The sequence below is a fragment of the Ursus arctos genome, unplaced genomic scaffold, assembly GCF_023065955.2.
Source record: "Ursus arctos isolate Adak ecotype North America unplaced genomic scaffold, UrsArc2.0 scaffold_9, whole genome shotgun sequence".
Lineage (NCBI taxonomy): Eukaryota > Metazoa > Chordata > Mammalia > Carnivora > Ursidae > Ursus > Ursus arctos.
The window spans coordinates 64,624,636-64,639,330 of NW_026623111.1; the positions used below are offsets into that span (position 1 = coordinate 64,624,636).

The following is a 14,695-nucleotide window of genomic DNA, read 5'->3' on the forward strand; positions in this document are numbered from 1 at the left end:
CCTCGAAAAACCTACCAAAATACTGGTCTGCGGGCAGGTGTTTCCTTTTTAAAGCTAAAAGGGCACCAAGCGCCAAATATAAGAATGCAAATTAAAACCGTGCTCAGAGGTAAGGGACATTCATTACACAAGTGAAAACCTTAAATTTGACAGTCAATTCAGAAGAGTTTGTGTTATCAAACTTGTGGGATGGTAGAAGCCTGCAGCTAAAACATCTGGTCGTGCTCATAATTATAGCCAATTCTTGGATAGCGCTGGCCACCAGGCACTGTTACAGGCGCTGCGCATGTATTATCTCGTTTAACCACTTACTTAGTAACCATGGGTAAGTCACTCATTTGCATTGTAGTGTTCTAGAGAATTGGGTTTGTCTTTAAGCTCCTTTCCTTAAAACCAGAACAGTGATTCTGTGCTATCTTGAGGCTCCGATGGTGGTGAGGAGGGGGTGGCCCTTCATAATTCTCCAAAACTAGCTCACCACTTGTGCTCTGATTGTAGACAGAGGGATCAAGGCATCAGGATATTTTGCTATATAACTGTAAATGAGAAAACACACTCCCTCCTGTATATGTTACCTCTACTCTCAGTACTCCGCTACAATGTTTCTTCACTTCTGAAACCAGATGGATGCGTTTTCCACATATTAAGCAATTCTGTGACAACTTGTGGTATCCTCTAATTTAACCCAGTGCTGGTACTAACTACCTGGAGACACCATCAGACCCCACAGCTTAAGGGCTTGGGCCCACAAGACAGCCCCTTGTGCCACTTCAGATGCTGAATGCAAGTCCAGATCATTACCCGTGCTTCGGACCTATTGGCCATAGATTGGAGGTTCCGAAGACCCCTTCTGGCATTTGATTAATAAACTAGAGTGGCTCACAGGACTTAGGAAAACATTTTACTTATTATATTACTGGTTTATTATAAAAGGGTGTAACTCAGGAACAACCGGATGGAAGAGATGCATAGGGCAAGGTGTATGGGAAAGGGCACAGAGCTTCCATGCTCCACTCTCCCCAAACCCCTGTGTGTTCACCAACCCTAAAGCTCTCTGAACCTTGTGGTTTTGGGTTTTTCGTGGACACTTCATTACATAGGCATGGTTGGTGAAATCCCTGGCCATTGGTGACTGAACTCAATCTCTAGTCCCTTTCCCTTCCTTGGATGTTGGGTGTTGGGCTGAAAGTTCCAATCCTCTAATAACACATGGGTTAGTTCCTCTGGCAACCAGCCCCCACCCTTCAGGATTTTCCAAAAGTCCCCTTGTTAACACGACTGAGGTGTGCTCAAAAGGGGCTCCTTACGAATGACAAAATACATTCCTATCACTCAGGAAGTTCTAAGGGTTTTTGAAACTTTGTGCCAGGGATTTGAGACAAAGTATATGTCTTATATAAATTTTCAATATATTCTATAAATATTTATTTATTTAGAGAGAGCTGAGTGGCATCTGGAAATTTACTTGTTCCTGCTAGCTTTGCAACTTGCTCTCAGAAGTTGAAAACTGATGAGCTCACTTTTAAGGACAGATAACTGGAGGACATTGATAAACAGTAACCTAGAGACTCCCAGTCTTTTGCAGCCAAAATAAATAGATCAACCTCAGGTAAAACACTTCAATTAATAATTTATAAACCCACCTCTAGGGGTGAGGAAAGCTCTAAAGTGACAGCCTTTGCTGATTCGGACATGTGGCATGGACTTTTCCTGCTTATCCTCACCCAGTTATAAAAGTTACAATATTTTGCTGGATTGGACTTGCTATAGAGGGACAGAAGGTCTTGCAACCCTGGTTATTGGAGAACAGTGAAGAACTTCTGAGGCTGCATTAGCTCTGGATAAGGGTACTTTTTGGGGATCGCACCTTCAGGGGATGTCACTGCAGTTGGAGGACAGGTAAGATGTTTAGGCAGAGGGCCGCCTTGCTGGAGGGGAACTCCTGTCCTTCCAGCCATCCTCAGTCATGTGTTTGGCTAAATTAATTAAACAAGGAGGCCATTAAACTGATGTGGCTTGAATGCTGTGACAGGCAAAAATCCAAGCTATAAATGCTACAGGATTATGAATTCAAAATGCTAAGAACAACCAATCACAAGTAGCCAATTAGGCTTTAAACTGTAGCCAATCAAATAATTTGCTTCTGCACTTTTTCCATGTAAAAGTGGCTCCTGTCCAGGGAGCATTCCTAACCACTTCCATTTGGAGCTGCCTGATTCAAACCAGTAAAGGCTCAAGTAAACTCTTAAAATTTTTAATACGTGTCAAGTTTCTCTTTTAACAGTTTCAATGCCTTCTTCATCTGAATTCTCAAACTCAAACCCAACAAAGACATTGCCTTGGCCTTTGGAAAGATGGGTTTCTGTAGGCATATCAAGGATCTAGATTGTTCCCAAAGTGGAATATATCTATGTCATGTGATCCTTAGTTACACTTCTTGGAAGCCTTTCAGTGTATATTTATGTAGAGGGGAAAATCCCACCTTTTCCTTTCCTTTTTATTTTTAAAGATTTTATTTATTTATTTCAGAGAGAGAGAGAGGGAGGGAGAGTGTGCAAGCATCAGGTGTGGGAGGAGAGAGGGAGAAGCAGACTCCCTGCTGAGCAGAGGGCCCTGGGATCATGACCTGAGCTGAAGGCAGATGCTTAACTGACTGAGCCACCCAGGTGCCCCTTTCTTTCCTTTTCATCATTTTTAGGAGATTTAAATTTGAGGTGAGAATGCTGTACATTGTCCTGTCTCTGATGAAAGGAACTCAGGGGAGGTACAGAGAAAACTGAGACTTCCAGAGTGGATAGCCCTTCCTCTGCAGCTTGGTGCAAAAGTGCTCTTCCCAGGCATGGTCCTGCAATTGTCACCGTCGATGAGAGTGCCCTTGTCTGGAGCTAAGCTTCTAGTTTCCTTGATGGGCTCATTACTTTAGAGCAATCATTGGACCTGTCATCAGAGCAGTTTTTGTGTTTGTTGGAGAAAAAGCCCTAGAGCTGGATTGGGATGGGGGAGGTGAAGGGATGAAGGTGAAAGTTGAGTTTCTGAGTTCACTATTTTGTTTATTACACTATCTACCACTGAAAGTTACATGAGAGAGCAGCAGCTTTCCATTACTACTGCTGTAGCATTTGGAATTGTAGACATAGTCCTTAAACTATATATAATTTTTTTCTCCTTAAACACTAGTAGAACTTTGCTTTTTCTGTTTTACAGAACTTAAGTAATTTTCCTTTGTATTATACTAATTTTATGTTCTCATTTTGGTTGTAAATTTCTTAGATAATTAACTAAATTTAACGAAATATTTATTGAATTCTTGTTTCACAAGAGCACCGTACTTAGCACAGGGTATGCCAAAGGCGGAAAGTCCTATTGTCAAGGAGCACACAGACTAGAGGGGAAAACAGACAGTGTTCGATTCTGGGTGACAGCACTGTGTTCTCTAGACCCACGGCACTGTGGGCGCACTCCAGAAGAACATCCTGCTGAGGCTGGTGTGGTGAGGTCAAGAAAGTCTTCCAGAAGAAGCGATGTGTGGTCTGAAATCTGAAGCTCAGGTCCCAAGTAACTAAGCCAAGATAGGATAGGAGGTGGAGAGGGATGGAAGCAGGATGTGCTAGTCCAAGAGCACATACAAAGTTCTGCAGAGTAAGGAAAAAGATCTTCTGAATTGCTCGGTGCTCCTATAAAAAGCACTGGCCTCCTGGGATACTGAGATGTATATAGTGTAACGATAGAGAATGTTTGCCTTCACTTCCCCTAGAAGCATTTTATTTTTTACATACCATGAAGATCTGATTACAGCCATTTGTCTAGTGAATTGCTCTGCTCCAGAAGGGTAATAAAATTTCTTATCTCCCTGGGGGCGCCTGGGTGGCCCAGTCGTTAGGCGTCTGCCTTTGGCTGGGGTCATGATCCCGGGGTCCTGAGATCGAGCCCCACATCAGGCTCCCTGCTCGGCAGGAAGCCTGCTTCTCCCTCTCCCACTCCGCCTGCTTGTGTTCCCTCTCTTGCTGTGTCTCTCTCTGTCAAATAAATAAAATCTTTAAAGAAAAATTTCTTACCTCCCTGGAAGGGACACATAATTACAGGCCAAACTAGGCTCCTAGGTTAAGTTCTGTGTTGTTTCCCCAACAATTACCAATTCTCCTATTCTCTGAAACCACCTGTGTGTCCTACAATTCAATTCAATTCTGTAACTCATTGGACAGAGTTGGTGCAGACCCCATAAGTTAAAGGCTCAGTCCCCCAAGACTGCCTCTACCTCAGATGCCGGTAACAGATGGGGTCTTCAAGCTAACTGCACTTCTGCCTTATGGATTACAAATTAAGACATTCCTGTGATCCTCCCTCAGGTTTGATAATGCTCTAGAATGACTCACAGAACTCAAGGAAGCAATAGATTTATGATTATAGTTTATCATAAAAGATGTAAATGGACAGCCAGATGAAGAGTTACATAGGGCGAGGTTCAGAAGGGTCCAAAACACAGACGGATCTCTGGGGAGTCAGAGTGAACCATCCCCCTGCCACATCAACGTGTCCAACAACCAGGAAGCACTCTGAATCTTGTTGTTGAAGAGTTTTCATCGAGGCTTCACTTTATAGGCACTATTGATTAAATCATTGGCCATTGTTGATTGAACTTTGTCTCCAGCCTCCCTCCTCTCTCCTGAGTCTCTTGGGGCTCTTTCCTGGGTCTCTAGCTTGCTGTCCTACTCTAAAGATGTTGGACTCGTCAACCTCCATAACCATGTGTGCCAATGTCTTAAAATAAATCATATCTATATATTTATATTTTTATATAAATTCTCCTATAGAATCTCCTGGTTTTATTTCTCTAGAGAACCCTGCCTAACACAGGAGCATAGTACCTAGTAGATGGTGAATAAATTCATTCCACAAATATGTGTTTAAATGATGAGTCAAGCAAAACATTTCACTTATCGTAATCCCTCCCCCCACCCCCGTTCTCCAAGCTTTCACTTTCCATGGTTTCACTTACCAAGGTCAAACGTCATCCAGAAGCAGATGATCTTCCTTCTGATATATCATCAGAAGGTCAATAGGAGCCTAATGCTACATCACAATGCTACATAATTTACTTCACTTCATCTCATTGTACAGGCGTTTGATCATCTCACAAGAAGAAGGGTGTCCTACAAGAAGAAGGGTGAGTACAGTACAATAAGATATTTAGAGAGAGAGAGAGGGAGACCATATTTACATAACTTTTATTATAGTATATTGTTATAATTGTCCTATTTTATTAGTAGTTATTCTTAACTCTTTATAAATTATAAACTAAACTTTATCATAGGTATGTGTGCATAGAAAAAAATAACTTATTTAGGGCTTGGTATTACCCACAGTTTTAGGCATCCACTGGGGGTCTCGAAAACCATCTCCTGTGGATAAGAGAAGGCTAATGTAAAAGTGTCCTTCATTTTTATGGATTTATGTATTTTAAGTACTTCTATATTCATCATAATATTTGATCCTTGGAACAATTTTTACTTCTCTACTGTGTTTCATCTGATTTGGGGGTGAGTCCTAAAAAAGGTATTTTAGATTAAAAAAAAATCATTTGGGGCGCCTGGGTGGCTCTGTCGATTAAGCGTCTGCCTTTGGCTCAGGTCATGATCCCAGGGTCCTGGGATCAAGCCCCACATCAGGCTCCCTGCTCTGCAGCAGAACCTGCTTTTCCCTCTCCCTCTCCCTGCCGCTCCCCCTGCTTGTACTCTCTCTCTGTCAAATAAATAAAATCTTTCAAAAAAATAAATAAATGTTTAAGGAACTTGATCTACTAAGTTTGTGTGTGATTTATTAGCTGTATAAGAGTTTTTAAAATGTGTTTAGAAATAATAAGCTAAATATGCAAGTTTGCCTTATTAAGTTTGGAGTGCCGCAGAGTGGAATAAACTAGCCTTGTTATTGTCCTTTGAAAGGTCTATGGTAATCTAAATAAATATGTAAGCTGGACTTAACAAAGTAAACTATCCCCCCCCCAAAAAAGGAACCTAAAAACCAATTTAAAAACTAGTGGGCTGTCATCAAATGTATGAAAATAAAGAGCAGATTTGATTTAAATCGAGGGTATCATAAAAACCTGTAGCATTTAGTAGGCATTTAATCTTGAAATAATAATAATTACACTGATAGAAAAGGTTTTTTTAAAAAATACTGTTTAATCTTTAAGTATCTAAATTTCTCCAGGGTTTTCCAACCCATGTCGGTAAAATTGAGAATGGAATAAAATTGGAAAAGGACAAGACTGAGTGTCCTACCTTGGAAAAAACCTCAACTCTGACCCAGACATGGAGCAAGTATGGGAATTGTTATTATCGCTATTATGTTTTTCTAAGGCATGTGCTGCGTGAGCTGGTCTACACATCATCAGTAACGTTTTCTAAAAGATCACTGAAGATATTTACAATTGAAACTAGTTATTCATTCTGCTATTTATTTTTAACACTCCTGCTTTGATTTTGTATTGCACTGTCAGATAAGACAGATGGGTGTTTATGTTAGTTTCGTTGGTAATCAAAATTCTGGTTAGAAGGATAATTAAAAGATTTACCAGTTGGGAGGTGATTCAGCAGCCTGATGAGACACATCAGAGTTTAAAAAAAAAAAAAAGGAAAATGAATGCCATTACTGAACAGACAAGCCCTTTGAACACACGAGCTTCACAACAGGACTTAGAATTTCCTGGTACCAGGGAGATGAAGAGGCCCACAAGGCCAAAATAAAAGACAAAAGTAAATTGGAACCAATATGATTTGTAGGAAATAAATGTATATGATATGTAAATGATATGTGAGGGCTCAAAATGTCTCACCAACAGGACAGGCAAAAGCTTTCTCTAAGGAAACTTAAAACCTTAATATTAATTCATGTAATATTCATTAATATGGGGGCACATGTGTGGCTCAGTTGGTTAAGTGGCTGGCTCTTGATTTCGGCTCAGGTCATGATCTCAGGGTCCTGGGATGGAGACCCTCTGTGGGGCTCCATGCTCAGTAGAGAGTTGGCTTCAGGATTCTCTCTCCTTCTGTCCCCCCCTAAAATGAATAAATAAATCTTTGAAAAGATATTTATTAATGTATAACTAAGAGCATTCCTTTCTTCATATAACAATGCCCCCCGTTTTTCACATAATCATCTGCCATTAATAAGAGCTCATTAGTGATGATTTTTAAAAGACTCTTTAAAGGTAATAGACAATACCTTCTCAGGTTGAAATATTATTAACTTTTTCTGTATATTAAAAATCAAAACACCTCAGCTAGTTTCAAATGTGTTCTCTGCTGTCATTAAGGAACATTTGAATGGCTGCTGTGTGCCAGAAAATATGTGAGCCACGGGGAATAGGAGATGATTTAAGATATTGTAACTCTTTCTTAGGAGCCTAGAGTCAAGTTAGAAAGATACATGGATACAATTAAAATGCACCATAAGTGCCATAGTAAACGTACAACTGCCAAAGGAACAAAGAAATGGGACTAAAACTACTTAAAGGACAGGGGAGTTGCGGGAACTGGTGTTTGGGAAGGTCTTAATAAATGTGAAAGTTTGCCACAGAGAGAACAGAAGGAGCAACACCAAAGGTGCAAGGGGCTGTAGGTTCAGACCCCCAACCAGGGGGCAGGCAGGAGAACAGCATACTTTTTTTTTTTTTTAATATTTTATTTATTTATTTGACAGAGAGAGCGCGTGAGCTGGAGGGAGGAACAAGGGGACAGGGAGAAGCAGGCTCCTGATGAGCAGGGAGCCTGATATGGGACTTGATGTGGGACTTGATCCCAGGACCCTGAGATCATGACCCAAGCTGAAGGCAGATGCTTAACTGACTGAGCCACCCAGCTGCCAGGGAAAAGAGAATTCTTGGCAAGAGTAAGAGTTGAGGCTGAAGAAAGAGGCAGGTGCCGGGTTATGGAGCACCTTATTGTGACTGTAAGAAATGGAGAGCCATGTAAGAATTTTATGCAAGTCAGGGAGGACAGTTAAGAGATTATTATAATAATAGAAGTGAGAAATTAGGCTTTAAATTTAATAAGTGGCACAGGGTACAGGGAAAAGAAAAATAGACAGGACAGGACTTTGATCATGATTGAATCTACGTGATGAGGGAGGAAACTGTGTTTGTACCGGATGATCTCTTTTCTTCAAGTCAAGGCTTCTCACGTGGGGGAGGTGGCAAGGACAGATAAAGGTAGCAGGTGTTAACAGTGCTGAAGGAAAATAAGACTTGCAAACGTAGGATCTGCAGGCTTAAGGTTTTTGGTTTTTTTTTTTTTTTTTAGCCTTAAGTTTTATTGAAAGAATAATCATGCAATATTGAGGTTATAAAAATTACTTTATTTTAAATGTGAAAATATAAAAACTACTTATATACAAAATTTAGGGGTATTGAAGCATCCAAACTCTAGGTTCTGTCTTTAGCTCCTTATAAATGTACTTAAATTTAATTGAGACAATATTCACAGAAGGCATAAATAGAAAGAGAACTATATTTCTAAAAATTAAGATACAGGAGAAAATAATTCCTTCTGTCACTGATAAAAGCACAGAACTATAGTGGTCAGTGCCATAGACTTCCCAGCACCCTCTCCATTCCAAAGGATTACTAGGAGACAATTATAGGGATCTCATTGATGTTGGTAGTGACTGGGGAGAATGGCCATGTGACCCATTCCTGACCAATAAGACATAAGGAGATGTGAGGAGAGGTTTGCTCAGAGAAGCTCTGAGAAAGGGCTCTTCAAGTCTATGAAGGGGAGGCAGAAAAAGTTGCTCATCTTTCTCTAGCTGCTGCCCGGGTTGAATGGGTCCGTGGAGTAACTCCAGCCATCATGCCACCAGCTTGAGAATGAAGCCAACACTAAATGTGACGGAGCACAGAGAGGCAAAGGACCTGGTTCCTTGGTGACCATCCTGAGCCCTCCCTACTTGAACTTCTTGTTGTGTGGGATTAAAAACATCCTGATGCTTTAAGCCATTTGAATCACAGTGTTCTGCTACTTGCAGCCCAAAGTTTCCCAACTAAAACAAGAACTAAAGGTAGATTAAAAGTAAACATTAACAGGTGGTTATAATGTATTGAGTTACATTTTCTCCTCTTGGCAAATCAATTTCACTTACAGTCACTGTAAAATTTCATTTGACATTTACATAATCCAGTCCCCCTGAATTGTCATTAATTCTTTTTTTGGTACTATCCCTTCTAACCGTCTGTTGTCTCTCACAGTATTGTTGACAAAGACAGAGAGAAGAGAAGCAGCAGTTGACTCTAGCTCTCTGTTTAGGTGAAAAGAGACTGTCTCTCATTTATACACAATTTGAAGATTGTGGCAGTGAACTCTTTCCATAGAGACAGCGTATAGAATAAGGGATCCTTCAATCTTTTAATGACTGTTTTTTTAAGATAAAAACAACTAAGCAATTTCTTAAAATTAATCATAGAGCCTTCATTTACTTGCCTTCTGGCTGTCTTGGGAACATCCCTATACCTTTTTAATAACCTTAAATAAAAATAGACCATGCAAAGCCCTAAGCGTAGTGTTTGGCACAAGGTATTATTAGCAGTGGTCTACTTAGAACAAAGGACGATGCTAAATCTAGCACTGACAGTGTCCCAGGGTCCCTGCAGCTCCCACTAGTTCATCTGTAATGTATCTGCTTGCCTTCCTATAGCTTGGGTTTTGCTTTCCTCTTATCAATAAATATACTTGAAAAATTCAATCTCAGGGCTAGTGTATGCCTTTCATTTTCAGAGGCAAGCAGTAACTTTGGCATTTCTTATCACAAAAAATCCATATGAGAAAGCTGGCAAGCCCAGTGAACTTCCTGGGCGGAGAGTTTTTTCTGTCAAAGCTGGGAGGGTGTGATCGTCCACCATCTTCAGAGTTCGACCATTGAGCTGCACGGATCTGCAAAGGGGAAAGACAGATCCAAGTTAGCCCAGCTGTGTGATGCCACCTTCTCTACAAAAGTCGTCTTTTTACGACCAAAAAAAATTTGTGACAGCCTGTATTATATAACTTGTATTTCAGTACTATATCGGGTAAGTATTCGACCCAGATGATCTCTGTGCTACGCTGGGAGAGCTGAGTCATTGCGACAGACCATATGGCCTGCAAAGCCTGAAATACTTACTAACTGGCCCATTACAGAAAATGGGACACACATAATCTATTCTAGGCTCCATGACGGAGGTATAAAAAAGATAAACACGACATAACTTCTGGATTTGTGGCATTTTTATCCCATAAATAATTGAAAAATTTTTTATAAAAGGCAAATAGATATATAGAATGGAGCGTAAATTTCACAAATTTAACATTAAAAATGGCAATGAAACTTTCTGCTTATAACTGGGCCCATTAACCCTCTAACTCCCCACTCCCCAGGAGGCTATGCATTCATTTGCATATCTTATGTTGTTAAGATATTTTGGAAGAATATACATTGCTGGAGTGAAACAAAAATAATTGTTTCACTAAACCACAGATTCCAAAAAAATGTATGTTTTCTTTGTATTCCACTGTTGGAATTCAAATTCAAAACCAAGTCAAAAAAATGTGAAAAGTATTTTAAGGACAAGTGTTATTTTTGTGCATATTTATCATTATTTAAATCAAATTAACAGATGCTCACAGCAATAAATCCAATATAAACAAGGGCTTATAAAGAAAACCTTTAGTCTTCTTTCAGTTCCACTGATAGTTAATTCCATAATTCTAAATAATGCTTACATTGTTATGATCTTTTTCTCAAGGGCTTTTTACACTATGAAGTTTTTACAATATGAAAAACAGTTTTCTTGTTGGAAATTGGTTAATGTCAGAATTGTATGTATGTCGTATACGTAATACACGTAATATACGCGGATCACTTACAGGAGTGCCTTGCATATAGTAAGCACTGCAGAAGTATGACCTGTGGTCATTCTTATTCTGATAAATAAATATAACAGAAGTAACCTGCTAATTCGTCATAACCATTTTTAATATTTTGATGTATATTCCTTCATCTCTTTTCATCTTTTTTATGTATATACGTGCATATCTTCATTTAAACAAGAGCGAGCATACCGTACATGGTCTCCCAAAACTTGATTCTTTTTCCCTTAACATATCTTAACATTTGCTCACACACATCTTCTACATCATTTTAACAGCTGTACAAGATTCCGTTGTGTGAGCATAGTAGCTTAGTAATTGTCTAGTGTTAGACATTTGGTTGTTTCCAGTTCAGAATTATTTTTTATTTTCATCTCTAAAGATCTCTCAAACTCTATCCTCACTAAGTATCAGCAGAAAAACTGGTTTCCATTTAACCTTGGTTGGCTGCCCAGCTCTGGGCTCTGTACCCACAGACGGAAGAAGATAACCATGATCGTGCTAGGGGCTATCAAGCCCGCCCTGCATTTACCCTTGGTCCACACGCGCCTGAATTTTGTCTTACCGCCTATATCACATCCATTTTTAGATGAGATAGGGGAGGAAAGGCCATGACTGTCATCAGGAAACCACAAACAAAAAAAGGCCTTGAAAGTACCTCTCAATGCCAGTAGTAAGAGCTGTTCTGCATGAATTTGAGACCATTTTCAAGGGTACATAGAAAAGTTTCAGAAATGCTTTAGGAGACACCACAGAGCTTGAAGGTAAATCTCATCATAGTAAATTAATAGTGCAGCGGGTTCAGATGATGAAATGTGGGCAAGATAATACCCAAGACCATCTGGCTACATTTGTTTAATCAGCTGTAAAGATAGCTAACGGATGCTATCCATACACTGAGGATAAGCTTAAAGCATGTGCGTTATTTCTACATTGGGCTGGGTAAATCAGGGTAGGGTTTTATTCTAGGGTAGTGTCTTGTTTCGTATTTTAAAGTCAGTAGCATGGTGACAAGAAATAGAAGACATGCTTGTCAAGGTTCAGATGAAACAGAGCTGAAAGGAATTAGCAAATAAGAGGAATCTAAATTAGGGATGGTGGGTAAAATTTATCTGAGAGAAATATAAAATACTGCTTTTATGTTAAAAATATAGTCCGCCAAATATTTACTAGACACTTACTACACCAGACCTTCTGTAGACACTATACAAGTTGTTCAACTAAAAAATGATTTTTTTTAAAGATGATCATTGTTTAACCCTCTGAGGTCATTAGAATGAACAAGTGTGCAGACTGAACACTCATCAAACTTCTCTGGGATACTTTTGCAACATTTTACTTTATTTTTTGCAACATTTTAAAAGAGAAAAACGTACAAGTAATGTATACTCATCAAAGAGAATTTAGGGTAATAAAACATTATCCACAATCTCACCAGTTTTCCATTAAGTATGAAATGTGTGATCAGAATGCAATGGGGTCTGATAAATATAGCAAAGAGAAGAATCATTGATGAAAATGGGTATACTAAGCCTGGAGAGAACAATCTAATTGTCCTGCAGACATCAGAGTTATTCTGGAGAAAATTAGGTATTTGGCATTGTTCCACATTAAGGGTAGCAAACTCAAGTGCCCACAAGAGGCAAGGAATTTATATGTACAAGTGCAGTGGGACAGGGTCACAGAGATAACAGGGTCACGGACTAAGAAGAGCCTGTCTAAACAAGCCCAGTTCAACTCCATCTCCTCGGGAAAACAAGCCCAGAGTTCCTAGAATATCTGTTTAAAAAATTTTTTTAATGATTTGTTAATTTATTTTAGAGGTAGGGGAGGGAGAAAGGGAGAGGGAAAGAGAGAATTCCAAGCAGACTCCCTGCCAAGCGTGGAGCCCAATGCAGGCTCTATCTCAGGACCCCAAGATCCTGACCTGAGCCGAAACCAAGAGTCGGATGCTTAACTGACGGAGACACCCAGGCGCCCCTAGAATATCTGTTTTTAAAGAGTTCTTAAGCTAGAAATCCAGGTATTTTCAAAGTTATCAATTTTTTAAATGTTGGCAACTCAGTAAAAATAAAAATTAACACGGAGTGCATGACCACCTCCCCTACCAGAGAAAATAGGGGAAAAGCCCTCTAAACCCACTTGTGCACAGGCATGAGGCATAGTTTCTGACCTCTGCTCTCGAGGACAGAACTTACAACGGCAGATGGAAAGCAGAGAGAGACATTCCCCTTGCCAGAGAGGATGGCTGCTGGGAGAGGCTGCCAGATCCCAAAGAGGAGGAATCACGCTGAGCTGAATGGCCTAAACTCCCCATCTAAGGTTGGCCTAAAATATCTCTTAACACTCTTCCAACTCTACAACTATTATTCCGTAACTTCAGAAAAGCTTTTCCCTTGTCAGCATCAGACACAAAAATACACATTTCAAAAAGTCAGAACCCAAATAGAAAAAAAGTATCTGTTAACCAAATCTGCATTATTTACATTAGGGAGGGGGAAAAAAGGTTTAAACGGCAGGAAAATGAGTAAGTAAATCATGGTATTTTTATAAAACATGCAGCCCATTAAAAATGTCTACAAAGGCTATGTATGGAAAGACATCTGTGGGTGCCCCCTCTTTCCCATTAGAGGTTTATGATTACGGTTGTAATAAAATAAAGCATAGGGAAAAAGTAAGGAATGGTATCCAATGGTAATGTTTGTCTACAGAATATAGGTCTTTGGGGAGAGCATGCTTACTGTCTTTTCAGTTTCTGATGCTAATTATCACAGAAAACATCACTCATATAGCATTTGCAGAGATGGGAGGAGATGGTGAGCATTTTGTAAACTCTTAGTTTTTTACGCTCCAATGTGAGAATAGTCATGATGAAAAGAGCTCCTTCCAACACACATTGGACAGAATCTTATGATGTTTGTGTGCCTGACTCTTCCAGGCTCATGCTCATTTTGGGTGTTCTGTTGCATACAGTCTTTTATAAGACATATCCAATGACTGGCTTTTTAAAACTAAAATGTGTTACAACCAACTTCAAATAACCCACCTAAAAGGTACACGTCCGGACGTTTTTTTCCCTTACTCTCACCAAATAAAAACACAACTTTAACACTGTAAGAGAATCACACTCAGCTCACATGGTGTAATATGTATACCAACCCCCACGCCCTTAGTACCAATTATACATAGGTACGTTCGCTTTAGTGACTATGTTACTGAGAATTGTGTTTGTAGAGATAATCTACGTGCCATGAGGGTGCCTTGACATATCAAATTGTTTCGAAATACAAACTATTCCCTAAGGTAACTGCTAATTTGTGTTCATATCCTTCTGCTTTGGACTCGGGGTGAGTTATAACTGTATTGATAAATATTCATATATAAACTTCCTGAATATTAGGAATTGTTAGAACTTGAAATAGTTGACCTTTTTTTTTTTTTTTGCTCCCTAGCAACACTCTATTCTGATAAATACCAATCAACTTGGTGAAAGTTTAAATGAAAAAGGGAAATTACTCACTTGGAAAGCAATCCATCAAGCCCTAAAGGTTTTATGAGGTATTTGTCCACTTGTTTGTCAAACAGATGAGAGGGCAGCCTCAGGCGTTTGGTGACATTATGGAGGTTTAAAGCATACAGAGTTAAATCTCCTTCTTTATACCTTGGGCTAAAAGCAAATAGATTAACTCCATAAAAACATTTATCTAACTTAAGCAATTAAAAACTCAATTACAAAAACATAATCATGGATACTAAGAATTCGTATCTATAATGATGCTGGCCCTCTTTTTACTCTTCCT

The 14,695-nt window shown here is 39.4% G+C and overlaps 1 protein-coding gene and 1 long non-coding RNA gene across 3 annotated transcripts in view; one reads left to right on the forward strand and one right to left on the reverse strand.

The window, feature by feature from the left end:
• The first annotated feature begins 1,440 nt into the window (after nucleotides 1-1,440).
• LOC130543241 (uncharacterized) lies at nucleotides 1,441-5,777 on the forward strand. Its single transcript, XR_008958438.1, has 2 exons — nucleotides 1,441-1,899; nucleotides 5,119-5,777. It is a non-coding gene; the product is annotated as an uncharacterized LOC130543241 (long non-coding RNA).
• A 2,554-nt stretch (nucleotides 5,778-8,331) lies between these two features.
• The window catches only part of HPSE (heparanase), a 33,663-nt gene continuing 27,299 nt past the window's right edge, over nucleotides 8,332-14,695 (reverse strand). For both annotated transcript variants that reach the window (XM_026509832.4, XM_044388127.3), the window contains 2 exons: nucleotides 14,416-14,562; nucleotides 8,332-9,923 (listed from right to left, as the gene is read on the reverse strand). In XM_026509832.4, coding sequence (XP_026365617.1) covers nucleotides 9,764-9,923; nucleotides 14,416-14,562 — 307 coding nt within the window. In that variant the 3' untranslated portion in view covers nucleotides 8,332-9,763. The remainder of the gene's footprint in view (nucleotides 9,924-14,415; nucleotides 14,563-14,695) is intronic.